General features: G+C 37.3%; 1 protein-coding gene across 3 annotated transcripts in view; it reads right to left on the bottom strand.

Moving 5' to 3' along the window:
* Window positions 1-19,457, bottom strand: part of EEA1 (early endosome antigen 1) — a 67,569-nt gene that overhangs the window by 34,672 nt on the left and 13,440 nt on the right. For 2 of the 3 annotated variants that reach the window (XM_054630914.2, XM_054630915.2), the window contains 8 exons: window positions 11,313-11,440; window positions 7,405-7,459; window positions 7,203-7,268; window positions 6,327-6,366; window positions 5,412-5,519; window positions 5,209-5,330; window positions 3,631-3,786; window positions 1,026-1,142 (listed from right to left, as the gene is read on the bottom strand). In XM_054630914.2, coding sequence (XP_054486889.2) covers window positions 1,026-1,142; window positions 3,631-3,786; window positions 5,209-5,330; window positions 5,412-5,519; window positions 6,327-6,366; window positions 7,203-7,268; window positions 7,405-7,459; window positions 11,313-11,440 — 792 coding nt within the window. Of the gene's footprint in view, window positions 1-1,025; window positions 1,143-3,630; window positions 3,787-5,208; window positions 5,331-5,411; window positions 5,520-6,326; window positions 6,367-7,129; window positions 7,269-7,404; window positions 7,460-11,312; window positions 11,441-19,457 lie in introns of those variants that run through there. The other variant, XM_077178757.1, reaches the window with a different exon arrangement.

Raw genomic sequence — 19,457 nt, 5'->3', positions numbered from 1 at the left:
TTCCTCAAGTGGTGTTTGGCATTGACATAGCAGAGGACTCTCTCTTAATGTGTGGGTTATCTTATGCATCAATCTGTTTCACTCCTCATTGTTCATGAAATACCAACAGATTCAGGAAAGGGCTCTATATTGTATAGCAACACTTCTGCCAAAAGCTTGATTCATTTGGTTGGTCTATGGAAAATTACAGCATGACAACTCTTACTTTTTCAGTTCCACACTTGATTTAGTGAGCCAAACAGAGTCATCCTTCTAAAGGTAGTTTCATTTACCAAATTTTAATTTCACCTTCTTATATTTTTGCAAATGTTTTAATATTAGATTACATTAAATACACTCTGTTTTGTCCTTGCCCTTTCCTTTTTCCAAGGCTGACAAGGTTCCTAGTAAATGCATGTATGTTATATCCAGCTCATATCCAGTGTTACATGCAATATGAAGCAGTACACATCTTTGTCCTTGCTTCCTGTCCCCCTTTAGTTCCATTTTTACCCCCACAATACATGACTTCTAAACACAAATACAAAATGCAGCAAACTCAAAGAGCTCTCAAAGAATGTAAGTTGAGAAATTTCTGGAATTAATTTCCATTTTCTACCATTCATTATGCCAGTAAATGGCCTGAAAAACATGATGAAAGTATAATCTAAAAGCTAAGAAACTGGAAAATCAACAAAGAGAACTGAGAATATCTTTCAAATTATGATTTTTAGGCAAATGTATTATTTCCAGGGGTACTACTTTTAATGTGTGAGATGGCAATTCTGCTTAATGATAGGTAAGCATGAACTACAGCTATTAAAAATTTGCAATCATACCAACCTAAAGAATTTCAGTTGTAGGGTATGATGATCATTAAAATATGGTGTTTGCTTGCACATTATAGTAATCCAATTGTTAAACAAAATGGCAAATGAATTCTCAACTTCTGCAAGAAGATAGTCTTCAGTGTTTCCAAAGGCATTGTGTGATGTGGTTCCATTTTAATGTGAGCTGATAAGCATAGGAAATAATAACATTCTCACCTGATTCTTCTGTTCTAGCTCTTTGACTGAACTTTGAAGTTTTTGCAGCTCCTGAACATACACAGCTACCTCCTGCGGCCCTTTGGCAAGTTCAGCTCTTAATTGGTTAATGGTAGCCTGAAAAGACAAACAGAAAAATCCACATTTAAAACAAAGCTTTCCATGCATAATTCAAAAAAAAGGAAGATGTCTGGTAGTAAAATAAAAATACATTTTCTATACAAATAAAATGCCTAGGGAAAAAAATCACCAGTAAACTAATCTCAGAGCACCATCATAAGTATCACTGAGTGAAAATTCCCAGCTGAGACTCATTTATATCCTATTCTGGAAGTCAAAAATCTGACTCAATCCAAAATGCCAGCAAATGCCAGCTTGAACCCAAAACTGATGAAAATCATAACAGATTATCCATTGATAATTATCACAGTTCTAGCCAAAGGTGAAACCTTTCCAAGTCATTGCAGTTACAGGGCCAAAATCTTGGCCACTCTACGAAATGAAATGGGCTGGAAAAGGCTTTAGAAGCAAGAGCATCTGGCATTTGATGCAAACTTGGTGTGTGACTTTTGGACACATCAACCCTGCAGGTCAGCATAATCAGAGGAACAATACTACCCCATTAAACAGGATCAGTACAGAACAGAATATATCAATGACTGCACAGTATTTGAATACAGTAATGGAAAAAAACAAGAAAAGCACTTTAGGGCATAGCTACCCTAAAACATGTTGTGTATTAATGCACTCATTTCAAATATACTATATAGTAGTGACCTTTTATAAAGAAGTTTTCTTTCCTATTGTTCTCATAAGCAGACATTTCAGCACAAATGCATAAATACTGAATCCAAAAGTGAACTAAAGCAGAACAGAAGTAATAGACAATGACCATCCAATTTACAACCTTCCTACAGAAAAAGGAACACTAAAGAGAACATAAGAACACTTTGCTTATAGTGCATATAGTTTACTGACTTTCTGTAACTCTGTGCCTCACACCATGCTGTCTCACAACAGAGCTGTTAGCTAAAACACATCCTAGGATTGGTCTTTTTTGGCCAAACATTCCAGGGTGTTATCAGAAAACAATATGGTTATTTCATACTGAGAGAATATAATGCAGAAAATGTGCAGGTAGCTTACAAAGGACACCACTGCAGCCTTTCCAACTAGAATCATAATTTAAATGCATAAAGATCCATTTCTTGTTCACAATTTAGTAAGACAATCTCACATTTCTTCTTAACAGGGAAATATATCCGGGGTAAATATTCAGCCCTGGTATTTTCTTGCTGATGTGTCTGTATGAATAATGAACCATTAAAAAAACAGGAATGCATCTGTTTAATAACATCTTGAAATTGTCTTGATATGACAGATATTTGCTATGAAAATTAAATGCTTCGAGAAAAAATTACCTCAAATTAAAGTGTCTCTATTAGAAAGCAGAAGGATAAAATGGATGGATGAAAGACAGAAAGAAGCAGTTGCAAAAGCTGCACACTTCCTCAGATTTGTTTTATAAATATTCCAGTGTTTCTAATGCCTTTGCTTAGTGGGAGGGGAAAAAAAATCTCAAACAAAAAAACCACTAGTCCTGGCTTTATTAAATTTACCCTCAATTTAGGCTACTAATTTTGTTTACTTCTTTGGGCACTCAAGTTAACAATCAAGCCTAGCTGCTTCATTTATTGAAGATTTATAAGATACTGAAACAAATCCCAATAAGCAGAGATTCATAGCAATGCTTAGCTCCAAAGCAGTGCAGCTGTTTTCATGACACATTCACTATGCAGGAGCAACTATAGTGAAAAACTAAAGATGAAAGGAACCGCTCAGTATGAATATTCATGTGAAAGATGCAGATGCTAGTTTCAGGAACAGCTCTGAAAAAAGATATAAACACCCAGCAGATTTAGGTGACAGTTGTAGACTACACTGTTCTTCACATCCCTCTCCTGCAGTATTTGAAGATGCTCATATAGGGCTAATATGATTTTGGTTATTTTCACCCATACTGAGCATTTACCTTATCTTAAAGATATTCACTTTGAAAACCAGTATTACTATGTGTATCCTCAGCCAGCCTGTAAAACCAGCCAAGAATGGTGTAAAAATCACTTTAAACTTTCAGTCCTTGATGTGTTCTTGAAGAGCAAAGCTGAGATGAAACATGGACAAACATTTATGTCAAGCACTGCAGCCAATGTGCCCATGAAGGACTTCCAGTTCTTATTTTCTTATAAGTAACATTTAGCAAAACTGTGTTTTAGCCAGGAGCTGTTTGAGACAGTTTGAGGAGTGAAGATATCCTTAAAGATCCAAATCTGAGATGTTGCCTCCCTTTTCTTCTGCTTGTATGGAAGTGAAAGTTGTAATTGATGGAAGAGCAGAATAACCAAAACTTTTGAAGAAGTGAGAAGATTCAATTAAATGCTTTTTCATTATGATTAATAATCATAATGAAATAATTAATCATAATGAAATATGCTTTTTCATTATGATTAGTTATTATTTTCCACTTTCATATGATAATCATAGCAAAGCTAGAACACACATCTTTATGTATGATTATTACTATTATAATGCATGATTATTATACCTCAGAGTTAGCCTGCTCAGCCTGCAAGTGCTTGCACTCATCTTTCAGCTTTTCAGATTCTCTTTCACGTTCCAGGGTCATTTTATCCATCAGTGTTTGAACTTGGACCAGCTCCTTTTTCAGGACAGCCACATCTTCCACACCAGGCCTTTGTAGCTGAAAAGTTGAGAACAGTGAGCAACAAGCATCACAATGGCAGACATGCTTCCAGAGTCAATGTCATTTCTAATAATCTATCAAATAATCCAATTATAGACAAGGTGACGTATACAGTATTACAGCTAGACTTAATAAATAAAAAAAGAGATAAAAGGCCTCCCCCAAAAAACCACCAAAACCACAGAGAAGTGCTTATAATTCCCAAAGAAAACAGGATTTAAGGGGTAGTTTTTAGGTTTTGTCTGCTAAATTTTGAACTTGCTGATTGATTTCAACCAAATCTGACAAAACAAAAATTGTCTCAAAGATTTAATTTTTGTAACTTTTATATAGGTAGATGGCTAGATACAGGATACTGCCCCTGTCTTCCAGAATTATTTCAAAAAATCACCACAGACAAAACAAAAGGGCAGCTGAAGGCAGCGTCTTGAAGGTGCTGTCAGATATGGCTCATACCAAACCCACACGCAAAATCTGTTGGCAATTGCATCTCAAGCACCATAAAATCCCTCAGTATGAAACAGTATGAAGGGAAAGGAGAGGGGTGACAACCAGGAGCACTAAAGAAAGCAGAGAAAAGGAGTGTTGGCATCTTTAGAAGATAAAAGGAACAGAATAAATGATAAGGAAAAGGCAGCACAAGAAGCAACTGATCAGGGAGGAATGGATAGGTCCAGCATTTGGGCAAGGCCATTAGGCCCTTGAGGGCAGTCAGCTACAGGGAAGAAGGGAGATAAACAAGTCCTACTTTCCTCCAGAGTCTAAGCAGTAGCTGAGTGTGAGAAACTAGGAAATTCCTTGCATTACTGCTTTAGAAGTGGCCCAACTTGCTGAGTCACTGGGATTGCTCCCTGGAGCCATGGCTGAATATAAAAATCATCAGGAGCCCAAATCCTGGAATACACACACATTGGTATTATCAGCCAAGCACAAGAGGGACAAGATTAACATAGGCATGATGATGACAGCTGCCAGATTTTCAGCCACCATGTCACAAAACACCTCTCTGAGCACTTCTTAAAAATCTAGCTGCCCAAGGACAGTCAGAGCATAACTCCTCATGGAAAAAGTGACCTAAAGATAGATTTCAAAGTCAGCAATGGCATGCTCCAAGTTCAGGTCTGTGCAGCACATCCATCTGTGTAATATACTGCAGAAAGGCTGAATGGTATCAAATGAGAAGACTACAACATAATGCAGGGTGGATTTTAATACATGTCAGAAACAACATATAATTTCTCACTGGAAAAACACTGAAAATGCAGATCAAAAACAATGGTACTCTGAATTTTTTCAGCCCACAAGCAGACACCTTCAAGTTCAACAGAGTTTGACTACTTTAAAACTTTGTTTGCAAGCATTTAAATAAACACCTCCCTTGATTTGAAAACAACAAAAACATTAATGTGATGTGAATACCAGCTCTGTCTTTAAGTCTTCTACTGTACTTCTCTCTTTCTGCAGTTCTTGTCTCAGGTTTGTCACCTTCTGTTCCGCACCTTCCCGAAGGCTGATTTCTTCATCATACTTTGATTTAAGATCTAGTAAGAAAGAAGTTGAATAAATTATCCCTTTCACAAATTGCACAAAAAGAGAATCAGATCTCATGCTAATACACTTACCCACAATTTCAGTGGCCAGTTGTGCTGCTTTTTGCTCAAATAAGTCTTTCATTTGCTTAATGTTAAAATTTTCTACTTGGATCTCTTCTAGTTGCCGTTCTAATGATTCTATTTCCATAAAAAGAACAGTATTATTTTCTAGAAGAATTAAGACAATACAGTTCCTCATGCCCATAACTAACCATGAGAGGTGAATATGTAATCCAAAATCCCTTAACATCCAATCATCTTAGCAAAGTGAACAACTTTACTGAAGTTAAATATCTGCAAGCATGATGTCACTGTCACTAGCTGAGTACTCTGCAGGATTAAGTACATATTGGTTTTCATTGGTCACAAATAGCCCTGCAGATCATTGTGACATGATGTTAAACTCCAAGCCCTGAACTGTAATGAAAACCTTTAATCAATATCAGTCAGATAGTTTATGTACAAATAGGGAAAATTTTATTCTGTGAGAGCCTCATGGAGAAAAATGGACCAAAAATTATGGGTCATCAAAACAAACAAAAATTCACTGTTTTCTTTGCTAGCAATGAGCACAGAAAAATACTTCATAAAACCATCAATGAAAAATGCTAGAGTTTATATAGTATAGTGCTGTAGTAGTCCTCACTGCTTGAATATATGAAATTATTAAAGAAGTGTTCAAGATGCCTCATGAGAACTGCTTTCAGATTCAGAACTCCTGTTTTGCTTCTAAAAATTTCAAACCCTGAGCCCCTGGAACATTTCCCCAGACCATTGCTTAACATAAATATCTCTTAATAGATCTTACAATTAACTTTTTGCCAGTAATTGTAACATTCCAGCTTTCCAGCTCTTTAATTTACCAAAAGTGCTAATTTACCTAAAAGCTAAACCAAACTAAATTCCAAAGCAGTGCAGAAATTATTATAATAAAATGTTAGCCACCTGTAGACGTAGCTGTTGTCAATCCATCAGATTTAGACTCCTTAAGAAAACAGAATAAATGCACCATTAGACAGTAGGAATAAAAACTAGTACTTCCAAAATTCATCCATTTTTTGGAAAAGACAGGGAAACAAGGACTTCTGTGCTCAAATACTGCACAGCAGTATAAAAATACCTGAATTCAAACACTTAGATTTGGAAGACTGGAAAAGGCCAAGATGACTTTTCATTTCATATATCACTACACTATTAAGGTTTCCACTCATAAGGCTCCAGAAAGAATACCCTCCCCCTCCCTTTCCTCTATATAGAAATCTGTCCTAAAAACAGAGGTTACAGACATCAAGAACATCCTGAGAGGGAGCTTTGAGAGAAAGCAATTTCTGAGGTTTGTAACTATCCCACATCTAAGCAGCTCATAGTAATAAAAAAAGCAAGCTTCCTTTAGGGCACAAGACACCACAATTTGCCTTGCATTATTTTTGAGCTCAGCTGGATACCTATGAAATACCACTGCTGTTTTCCAAAAGTTCTTTACAAGAAGGACTCCATAGCCTTTTTTCATAAAAGATGAAACACCACATTCAATTTACTTTCTTTAATAAACAGAGTTCTGAATAAGCTCAACAGAAGTAAAAGTCTGAACTGAACTTACAGTGAGTAGTATGGAAGAATCGTTATCTATTCTGACTTTATTCTTTACATTGCCATATATACAGTTACATTGTGTAGAGATAACTAGCTTTGCTTGCAAGAACACGTCAATATTTAAATTACAGAACTAACTAAATCAGGCCACGTGCCTTACAAAAAAGGTTTTAATCTTCAATGTCAATGCTGACGATAAACCTGCTTCAAGTATTTTAAAGCAATTACTTGCTGCCGCTGCCCCTGCAATTTCTCTAGTTCTTTCTTCAGCTCTTCTGAATACCATCTCTCCTCCTAAGGGGGAAAATGATAAAAAAAAAAAAAAAAGAAAAAGAAGACAGGGAGAGAGACTATAAATTTGGTTGCTCAAGACAGTGGAACACTTCAATTTGAAACAAAGAACCAAGTGCAAGTAAAATACATTTCCAACCTTCAGCGAAGCTTGCAAGTCTTGGACTTCTTGTCGGAGCAGTGATACTTCATCTCTGAATAAATATATCCACAGAGTGGAGAAAATGAATACACAGTGGTTACATTTTGTCAATTACATACAAGTTGTAATGCATGTTAAGTAATCAGACTGATAGCCACGTACTACATAAATGTAACTTACATAATTATAAATATTTATTTTTAGGGGTTTTTTTTAAACTTAGATTAATATCACTTTGCACATCTCCTGAAAAATACTAAACATATTAAATGGATAAGTAAAGAAACAGATAAGAATAAAAAGTCTCATGAGAACAGAATGTAAATCTAAATCAGTGCATCAGCTCAACCATAGGAGTTCAGAATGACAAAGCTATGCATTGGAACATTTAACGGGTTTGCATGCCTTTGTTAAAAAAAGGACAGGTTTCTTCTCCTTCACTTTCCATATCATGGACTACTGGTAAGCAACAGCATACTATCTTACTCCTGAAATATGCAGTTACATAATTTTTCATCCACACAGCAATTTGGTATGCCCCACAGACATATTCACTTAATGGTCTGAATATTTAAAGCCTTAGAATTTTAAATTCTCAAATTTCATGCTCAAGCCTCCAGCCATACAAGAACACAATCCAAGGCTATAACTGTTAGTAATTGATTCACACAGAACCCTTCAAAATCACAGGTCTCCTTACAGAGTTGCACAACTATACACACAAGAATAATGTTGCATTACTGAGATACAGCCACTCCAAATCAAGAACACAAGGGTCATTAAAATAATGTAAAAATATTCTTTCTTACTGTTTGTACAGTGGTTACACAGAATATATATGTCAGGGTACCGGTGCCAACAAATCCTTTCAGTTTTATACCATATAATTTTATTGCTGCTGGTGTGCATTATCCCCTCCTCCACAGATGTTCTTTCAAATTATCTCATACTTAGTAGAAAATAAACCACCAAAACAAGTTATTCCTTAGCTAAACTGGTGAGGAATAAATTCAATCTACATTAGGATATTAACTGATGTTAATATGTTAATGTAGATCGAATTTATTCCTCACCAGTAAGGGTCAGGGTCATCAAGTAGCAAGTGAAATATGCATTTGAACCAGTGCAGCAAGAACTCCAAGGTGGACCAATTTTAATGACAAAACAAACATGGGATATTGGGAGATTTACTTTTTTCAGAGGAAAATTTTGTTATGTACACATTATTCTGCCTGTGTGACAGATTTACTGGAGGTTTGCAAATACAACTTTACTGAGGCAGGTGTAGCTGCATTCCAAAACCTGATTGTGGGTGGAGAAGAGGGAGCCACTTTCTCATCAGTACAAGTCAATGAACTAAGACTCAGATCTAAGATTATAAATAAAAAAGCAGGTGGAACAGCCAGCTGTATTGAAGTTGGACTGAACATATACCAGACCTGCAATACCAAAGCATTTAATATGCTCTGGTCTTCACAATACATCAAAGGGTTTGAGTTGTATAAAGCTAGTTAGTAGTAGAGATAAGGCAGTAGAGATAAGGGAGGAGAAAGGAATGAGCTTGCAATGTAAAGAGCCTTCTACAGTAGTTGCCTTGATATCCCAAATAAAATTTTGCTCAACCATTCTAAAATGAAACCTGAATTTAATTTAACCAGTGGAAAATGCATGGTTGGGGTGGGGGGAGGGGGGTGGTTTGAGGGGATTTAGTGTAAGGGATTGCTACAGGCACTGTAACTTTGCTTTTCTTCCCATCATCCAAATCCTCACCAAATCTCCTTTTCTGCTAGCACTGTGACAATCCCTTCCTCCTCTCAGCACATCTGAGCCTACCAACTGGAAAATCCTTAGTGCCTTTTCATTATGGTCCACTCAGTTTCCCACTTGTAAAGCCAGTGCCTCCATCCTAGTATTGAGTACTGATGGCCTTGCTGAATCACACTGGGGGAGTTACATGATTTACTCTTGAAACTTATTCATCACCATTTACTGGGGAGTGGGAGGAAGAGAAAACTGTGCAATTCCCAGTACTTAACTTTTTCTATTGACTACATATGGAATTTCACCTCCCATTCTTGGTTCTAAGAATTGCACATAAGCTTCACACATGGAGAGCAAGTGGGGTGGCTCCCTGCTGCAGGCTACAATATTTCTTTAATATGGAATTCCTAGGCATGGAAAAACATATCTATGTTGAATGAGAGTTTTCTCAAGCAAACAAGCAAATGAGTAGCATTAAAGAATGCCACACTAATAGGAAAATGTAGCTCATGTGTTACACAATGGCTCTCACCAGACTCCCTTTATTCCATCTTAACTCCCTGACCTCATCCACTTTTTCAATTATGTGAGAGAAAACAAAACTTACTTGTCCTTAAACTGTCATGACCAAGGGAAAAATAACTAAATTTCACCAGCCAACATCTGGCTGACTTTGGAAATTTGCAGGCATAAAAATAAGAATTTAATAAACTATATAAACAATATAGTTATGACCAATAATTCTCCCATGTGAATGCTATTATCCTACAAAAGTATCACTTCAGGTCTAAGTTGAATTACTCCAAAAAGACTTAAATCAGGCATAAAAAGAATATTCATTATTGAATAAATGTGCACATCAGAAGCCCAATATGACTTCATTAGTACCCTATCACTTTATCCTGTATAAACCCTCAATTTTGATTTCTTTTGATGCAGCAGCTGAGAGAAAAGGCAGCTATCCACAAGGAAAGAGTCATCCAAGACTTCTGCTAATGCTGGCTCCTACTGGCTTGCCAGCTTTGCTCAGTACTGGCTTGCCAGCTTATGTCAGATCAAATACAGATATGCATTTGGGTAACAACTGAAACATGTTATCTTCCACACTCTTTTTTCACCAAAGAGTCACCCTCTCTTGAGTTAGTTACACAAATATATGTATTTCTTTCAATGTAATTATTTGTTATTTTGGCCTATATTTCCGCTTGTGAGAAAACATTTGAACTGTTTACTTCCCAGGATCAGCAGAAGCCACAGGGTCATGTGCTGTGTACCTCCATGCTGCTCATTCTGAATCTCCTGTGTACAAACCAGGGGAATGTGACAAAACAGCAGCATGGACTGCTCTTTACAGCAGCACAAAACAAGCACTGAACAGAAAAGGAATTAGCAGGAAGTAAGAGGAAACCTATATAAATGTTACCCCCAAGAAAAACCTTCCCAAAGCAACTCAGACTACTCAGTTAATATTTCTGGAGAAAGTTTCACATTATCAATTCCTGCTACATGCCACTGCTCTCAAAAAAGAAACAACCTGATATTCTTCCTAGGGATGCATTTAATAATACAGTTTTGACCAAAAAAAAATTAAATAAACTAGTTAAGATTTCTGAAGATCAGCATGGATTTTCTGAAACACAGAAGGAGACTTACTGGCACACATAGAAACTTCAAAGACTTGCAAATAACTAGGTAATAAGGGAAGCTATTTAGGCAAATACTGATATTGTAATTCCCCAGTAAGTACCCTAATTAACTAGGGACAAAATTGTGTTTCTTCCCTATCTTTAGAGTTGTCCTCTCCACTCTCCCATGATGATATTTCAGCTCTATGTTAGAAATTAGGAGAAACCCATATTTTTTTCTGCCACACTTGTAAAAATCATTCTGGTCTGTATTGCTGAATTGTTTGCAGAATCAGAAACAGGTGGCTTAATACCATAAACATACGTATCTAATTTTCACCTACTGTCAGATCAGTATCAGACAACATAAGCTACAAATGCCTTTTAATTCTAGTTGGAAATGGGACATGAACATTTAAATACTTGACTGCATAAGTTCAAGTTAATAAAACCTTTAGTGTAACTAGAAGCAGCTCAACACCAGCACAAAAGCACATGCACAAATGAGTACTGTTTCACCTTTCTGGTGACAGATGACCTTCCCCTCCGTGAGTTGAATCAATGCCAGAATTATGAACTGCTTCATAGTGCTTGAACAGCTCCTCTGCTGATCCATGAGACTTCATACAGAGAGGACAAATAAAGCCCTATTACAAAAAGGAAAAACAAACCAACAAAAATATGAAATACATTTCTTTTCCATCTTATTTTTATACAGAACTGTAAATTTTGTTTGTGAATTTAAGAAGTAGTAAATGCAATTTCGAAGATTCATACTAATTCTTTCATGCTCTAATAAGAGTTTTTGCAATTGAAATGTTAGAAAATGCCTGCAAAAGGCACATTCCATTATTCAGTAAGTTTTTTCCCCAACAGTATTACATACCAGCAACAAAATTTTATTTAGCAAAACAAAAAGGACTGTTCTGCAATTCCTTTCCACCCCCCAACAAAACAATTTTCCATACAGCTTTTCATAAAATCACATTCTTACTCCAAATAGAAGGTAGCATCTGGAGTATGGTCTTTAAAAAGGAGATATAATGAACCACTCTAAAGCACAGTTATTCATAAACTGATTATCTCCATATTGAAAGTACCGATTTTAATATGGGCCAGACAACTAAGAATCACTTTTTACCTTTCATATAATTAATTGGTAAATGCCATTCAGATAAACACCACATCAAGAAAATCACATCTCTACAGATCTGAAATATTCCATTTTCTTTCCAGTATACATACTACAAGCTTACCAGGGTGGAAATTTAGCAGATCAATGCCCTCATTCTACCCATTAGCCCACAAATGAAAACAGTGTTATGTTCCTCTTTATGTATCTCTAAACATTCATGGAGTGTTCAAGATGCCACTTACCAGAAGTACCATCCACCTAATTTTTCACCATTTATTACATCTGGTGTTGAGTGCTGGACTACACACTGGCTCCTCACTCATGTGGCTATCATGCCAACTCTGAGCCCAATTCCCATCCACACTTCAGCCCATAACAGCAGCAACACTGAGACATTGCCAGAGTAAGAGCTAAAAACCTCGTCTCACATTCAAGACTCCCTGTAATCCCAAGCAGTGCAGAAGGGACCTCATGTAAGTGGGGTGCCTGTCTTTAACTTTTTTAAGGCCCCCTGTCCCTTTAATTCATTTCAAATATGTATTTTTACATTTATATGTTATCCTTTAGTTTCTTAGGCCGCTACAAACTGTAGTGTACTCCAACATTAAACCAAGGCTCTCCAGTATCCAAGATGAGAGCACTCCTATAAATGGGATTATCACACTTCACCTAGCACACACTCACATAGGAGTTATGGAGGACACATGAAGACTTTTGGCACTTTTCTGCTCTTAACTTTGCATCTGGATGCTAACAGATTTAAATATTAGGACAAAGTGAACATAACAAATGCATATGTTGATACCACAAGTAGCATTCATTTATTAATTTGGCATTCATAATATTTTGTTTCATGAGTCACTAAGAATTCAACAACATTTACCTGGTTTTAACCCAGAAAAACTACTCTGCTCAGCTACTCAAATGTAACCTCAGCTCTAAACAGAGCCTTCATAACCTCAGCTCTAAACAGAGCCTTCATAACTTCTATTATTTATTTAGCGTTTCAGAAATTAATTACCAAGTACAGTTGCTTGTCAAGTCCACCACATATCATATGGAAAACTAGTTTTGTCACAACTAGACCAAACAAAACAGAGTACTCTTTCCTAAGCAGGAAACAGGCATCAAACCTTAACAACCATTTATTTATTTGCAGAGTTGATCAGCACAGTTTCACTCCAGATTAAACCAAGTTAACTAATATATAAGTATAGGTACAGAATTTGTTCAGCTACTATGTTCCCAGTAATGTTTATCTGATACAATTAGCATAGGATGCCAGTGAGAGTCACTCTGAGTGCAAGAACCAGAGAGAGTTGCCTGGCACACAGCAAATGGCAATGAACCATAGGGAGTCACAAAACATAGGATTGGGTTTTCTCCTAGTAAGCTTTATAGAGAAAGAAGTCAACTTCACACAATGACAGTGCAACAGTATCCTTTCAGGACGAAACTCTACTAAGCAGTTTTCAATGTTGTGTTTAGTTTCTCAGTTTTGTGTTTAGTTTCCCAGTGATGGGAAGGTCTGCTGTTCACAGAGAAAAGCTGTTCATAGAGAAAAGCATGTGTTCCTCACAGTTCCAGTAAGTGCATCTAGAAAGAATGACTGCAGAAAATTGCTCTGGCCTCTCCTTCCTTTTGCCCTTTATCTCTTTTCATTTAAACAGCAAAATCTGGGTTTTTGCTAGGGTTTCTTTTTTGTGGTTTTATTGTGCTTGGGGTTTATTCTATGCAAATAGGAGCCCTAGAGAGGAGGAAAGAATAGATTACATGTGCAATTAGCCCAGGGGGACAGCAATCGTTCATCTCAATTATTGGGCAAAGCCAGCCAAGATTTCCAGGCAGGCAGGGAGGCAGATTTGCAGGCAAGGTCCACAAGGACAAGCAGCCACAGGCAGAGCATAGCTGCTGAGCAAAGGGAATGTGCTGCAGTTGTGAGCCTGCAGGGTGGAGGGAGGCAGGCATATTGTCACTGGTAGATGGGAAACATGGACAAAACCTCCTCCTCTTCTTTTTAGAAACTGCCTTCCTCCCATACAAGCAGAGATAAAGCAAGCATCACCCACCAGCCACAGGCTCTCTACCAGCACTGTCATGATCGTGGCTGGCCTCAGTTTTGGGGGATCTGGCACTGTTGGAGTCAGCTCTCACACGCACCCTTATTCTAACACAGCTTTTGCTGGGGGTCTGACACACAGGCTCTAACAGAGTGAGCCATCACCCTTCAGCAACAATGTACCCTTGCCATGGGAAATGTCATCTTTCCTATACAGAGGTGGACAGGAACACCAGCTCCTACAAACACAGGCAACTAGCACTCATACATCAGAGCCTCAAACTGCACAAACCCAGGAATCAGCTGCACCTCACAGACTGATAATATCCAATGTCAACTCTGATGTCAGCAGCACCAATTCAGTTGCCTTCACAGTAGGAAAATCAGAATCATCAGGATCCTTCTGGCAGCAGTCAATAACAGGTAGAAGTGTGTAAGTTTCCTAGATCTGTAACTATCAGCCCCAGTGACAATCTTGTTTGGGAAACTGGATTGGTGGATCACTAAGTTTATCTCTTCAAAAAATTTAAAATTAAATACAGCCAAATAAAAAATATCTCTCAGTACCATCTTGAGATGAACCCTGTAAATATGTTCAAAAGTGTACTTTATTATTCTAAAGACAAACATGTAAGAAACCTGATAGTCTGAGATGCTTAAATTTAGTGAACATTTCTGTCAGTTTGCAGGAATTCATATCAGGTCCAACATATTCCTACATCAGGACCACACCTGTCTTGGATAAAGAAGAGATGGCGCAGCTACAACCAAGAGGTGTCATCAGAGCCTGGGGGAGGAGCTGAGGCATCCTGGCCAGTAAGCCTGCACCTGGATGGATACCTTAACTAACAGACTCCTTTACAGAAGAAGCAAGTATGAGAATATCTTGAATTTTGGTTTCCTTTTAACATGTACTTAGGGATTACCTTGCATAAAGCACAGCCACAGAGAAGCAAAAGATATTTCACATTTTTCATTTAATAAAAGCAAAGACTTTTTGGGACTTACAGCCCCTTCAGTGCTGCACTGTAACTCATGATTCCCTAGCTGATGTTTCTGGTTGGGTTTATCTTTCACTTTACACAGAAAGAAAAGAGCCTAAAAGAAGTTAAATGATGATTACTTGGGTTTGTTTTTATATCTTCTCACCAAGAAATGACAATTTATTGAATTCAAGGACTTTTGCAGACGCCTGACAGTTTCACAGAAAACAAAAAATAATCCACAACTACATGCACTAGTTTTTATCAGGAAGAAGTTATTGAGATCACCACAGAATTTCTGAAGCCATGCACAGAAAGAACAATTTTTTTTAAATGGCATTCAAACTAAACTCCAATATACATGCACAAACAAACAACTAGGAGACAGCACACAATTTACAGCTCAAAACAGCCCCTAACCCAACAGTCCAGGCATTCCAATGAGAATGAGTGAGATGCTAAACTTCAAATCCCAATTTTCTGATCCCATGGGAAACATTCTTCTTTCAGGAGGCCCATGGGCCATGCCAAGCATCGAGCACCACCAGAGTACCATGCTGTTTGCAGTGGGACAGACCTTCCTCAGTGCAAAGACTCCAAAACACATGGGTTTCACTCACAGCAGAACTGAAACTGTTACACAGAAGTTTTGTAGGAAAGCATCTTGCCTCAGCTTGAGTTATAATGCCAAATTTCACTGAAGATCTCAGACTCCATGAAAGCACCAGAAGATTTTTTTACCTGCCTTCCTCAAGATAGACTTACAAATAAGCCCAAAGAACAAAAAACTACTTATCTCCTCTAATAGTTGAGATTTATTTGCAAGCTTGATAATGTTAAGCTTCTCAGTGCTCTATCTCCTTAAAGCCATTCAAGGTAAATTATTTCTTTCTGGTAACATTAATATTTGTATGAATCATTAAGACAGCATTCTTTGGGAAGTATGCCAGGATACTAAAAGCAACACTAGAAGGAAAATCTCACTACAAAAACTAGTGTGGAATTTGGGGGTTTTTTTGTGCTAAAATAATTTACAGAGCTATTAACTATTGGAAGAACTTTGGCCTACAACGTTGAAACACAGTGCCCAGCAAAAGCAGGGCACAGACCCACAGGCAGACAAGTGCACAACCAGACAAACTGCAGGCTACTATAGAGTCCTCCTAATCCTCACATAACTATTCCCAGTTTAAAATCATGTAACAGGAAAACGAATGTGTAGGACTGAAGGGTTTCTGGGTTTCTGTCTTCCTATATTGCTCTGTAGGACTAGGGGTGATGGGGTTGGCTGTGTAAATAAGTATTTCAAAAATGTCGGCCTTTTCAGAATATTGTCTTACTTTTAATGATTTTTTTCATCAGCTGAAGGCTCCCAACTGAGGTTTGAAAAACCCCCAACATTTACATGTAGTTGTCCACTCCCCAATCACTACCAATGCAGAGCTATTCAACACAGTTAATGGAGCAAGAAACCAGTCACCTGACTGAACAGATGTGCATACCTTAGGTAGGGTCAGCATAACACCTCCCAGGGCTCCATCATCAGTAACTGGAACCTCAGACACCTCCATATAGATGCTTTCAATCTCTCTTCTTCTGCCAACTGCTCTCCTTTTGCCCTGAGCTTTAATAAAATGGTCTTTTAGAGCCAATATGAAATCTTGCCTTAATTAGTTAATGAGTGAGAGCACAGCTTACTTTACTCAAAGTTCCTTTTTCACAAATTAAAACTGGAGGACAGTTGAAGGACAGTCCCATGGGCAAAACAGTTTTTACAGGATGGAATTCAGCTGTGCTCAGGTCCTTAGAATCCAATAAATAAGGCACCTTATTTAAGTTTTAAAGTCACAGCCATAGCAACTCAGCTTCCTTAGCTAGAAGATGATCCAGATGATAGTGAAGTCAATCCCATTTTAAAACAGCATAGAATTGAATAAATAGTCCTATTTAGGATGCTATGATTGCTGCTGATCTACAGCTGTGTGTGGTAGAGAGCCATATAGCACAAATAGCGTCATATAGCACAGAGCTGCATTTACTAATACAAACAAAGCTCCTGCAACATCTTGTATTTTTATTCCAGCACTTACAACATGGGTCAAGCTTAGAGAACCATGGAACCTCACTGCTTCACTGTTTTCCATTCTTGGAAAATACTTAAGAACTGCGGTAAATGAAACAAAACACAAGAAAACAAAACAAAACAAAACAAAAAATCCACACCTCAACCTCACAACCCCGGAGAGCCATTTCAGGATAACTGACACTTATCATATGGAAAACATTCTTGACTATTCTACTATATACATGCTATAGGACAGATTAGCCCAAACCAAAAGCCAGGATGCACTTTAACATGCTTGGAATTCACATGACTAGGCTTTAAGTTTAAATAGATTTGAGTATCTAAGTTTCACTATTGGCCTTCCAGAAATACCAGGCCAGCATTCCTAGCTACAGCCTGTTTCCAGTGAGCTGCATGACCAAAAAGCCAACAGCAGTGATTGAAGCCCAGGGCTGCAACACCTTCTGGCCAGGACCTATGTCTGTCCATCTCTCAGAATACAGACTTACTCTCACACAGCTGTACTGGTACAATAAGCTGTATGCTGTGAATAAAGTCCAGCATGTTTAGAAAACTGAAAGTAAGCTCACCATTCATGTTTCTTCCTCTGCAGGTGAACCTCCACAATTTTCCTCAATATAAGATACACATCTTCACCAGCACTCAAACAATAAGTCCAAGCTAAAACCCAGATATTCCCCAGTTACACAGTGATTTAAAGGCTGAAACATTTTACATGATGGAAGATCAGAAACTATATATTTAGGGCCAGCGGAGAGAAACATAAGTGATATTTCAGAGCTGAAAGATGTATCAAGTAGCTTCTAGATTGTTATCAGATAGATATCAAACAGATATTTTCCAAATATATATCAAATAGATATCAAACAGATATTTTCCAAATATATATCAAAGCAATTAACTGAATCCTCAGGAAGTTCTCAGAAGCAGCTTAAACAGTCTGCCTAGACAGCGAGGGCAAGACTACATTTCATAATTTATTTCAGAAGGCCTACATATTGATTTAAAAAATCATGACATATTTTAAGTTAAAGAATAAAAAAATTAGGTCACTCCTTTTATATATTGCTAAAAAGAAAATACAGTTGACATTTTTCATGTCTTTCACCAGATAAAACCCTTCCATCTGTGTTTATGTAAATAGTAAGATGACAGTGGCTTTCACAGATAACATCTCTATTTAATCATTAGAAAAGTAGGTAAAAAGGTCATGTTGAGTATAATTAAGACCTGCAGTCCATTTCAATTTTACAAGTATTTAAACTTCTGGACAAAGAGAGCAAAGATGTATTTATGCACTATTTTATACCAGAATGTAGAATTGATTTCTTCCTAGAAAAGAAGCTGGATTCCTCCTGAGAAGAATAGAACCAACATAATTTCTAGTTCAGTTGTCTTATGTTTTTACTGCTATTGATGAGTAAGACTAAAATTGTGTCACAACCTGCAAGACTACAACTTTGTCATCAGTTAGAAATTCTAAGCCAGTGGGATCTCTATTTCTTAAAGAAAAGTCATATTCCATGGCCAAGTCAAGTCAAATCAGTATCTCTAATTCTTCATTCTCTTAATACTGTTCAGATGTTGAAGGAAGTTAATATACTAATATAACTCAATAATTTTTGTTTGTGTGCAAAGCAGGCGAGTACTGTTGAGGTGAAAACAGGCACAACAACCTAATTTGAGAAGCAACTGAAAGAGAATAAAATATCAGCTTTAAAGCATTGACATGATGCTCTGTGCAATAACAGTCTGCAACACTCCAAGGGCATGCATAGAAACAGAAGATTCAATCAATTGCATCCACAATAAGAGACAATCAGGGGGAAAAAACATAAAGAACACAATCTTTTAAAAGACTGACTTAAAAACCATACATTTTTGCACAACTACTATGCCAATTTACATTCTCTGTAATTCTGCTATGAAAAGCCTATTCAGAAAACATCAAGGTCATATCTTGCTTGTATTAGCCAAGAAATACATTCCTACCAAAAGTCTGGAAATTTATGAAGACTACCCAAAAGAACTGAGTGAAAATTGCCTTAGATATAGCCCAATGGTGGCTAAGACAACAGATATTAACAGCCACTATATTCTAATGCTGCAGGGGTACCATTCAGTGGTTGCTTTGGATGCCTCAGATAAAAACAGCACAGGAGGTCTCAAACTATGCCTCTGTACTGACTCACTGTTTAGATCTTCCAAACGTCCAACAGAGACTGTCAGGAAATGCAGGACACAGTTTAGAAATGTATCACTCCTTTCAAAGAAAAGAAAACAAAACAGAAGCCACCACACAGCTTTTGTTAGTGACACCACTGTAAACATGGAAGTTGGGATACAATGTTTGGGAACTTGGCAATGTGTGGGACTTTCATGCATCGTTTGTTTGGTTAAG

Source organism: Agelaius phoeniceus, chromosome 5 (assembly GCF_051311805.1).
Source record: "Agelaius phoeniceus isolate bAgePho1 chromosome 5, bAgePho1.hap1, whole genome shotgun sequence".
Taxonomy (NCBI): Eukaryota; Metazoa; Chordata; class Aves; order Passeriformes; family Icteridae; genus Agelaius; species Agelaius phoeniceus.
The sequence above is the reverse complement of the archived record's forward strand: the minus strand, read 5'-3'. Positions and strand labels throughout refer to the sequence as shown.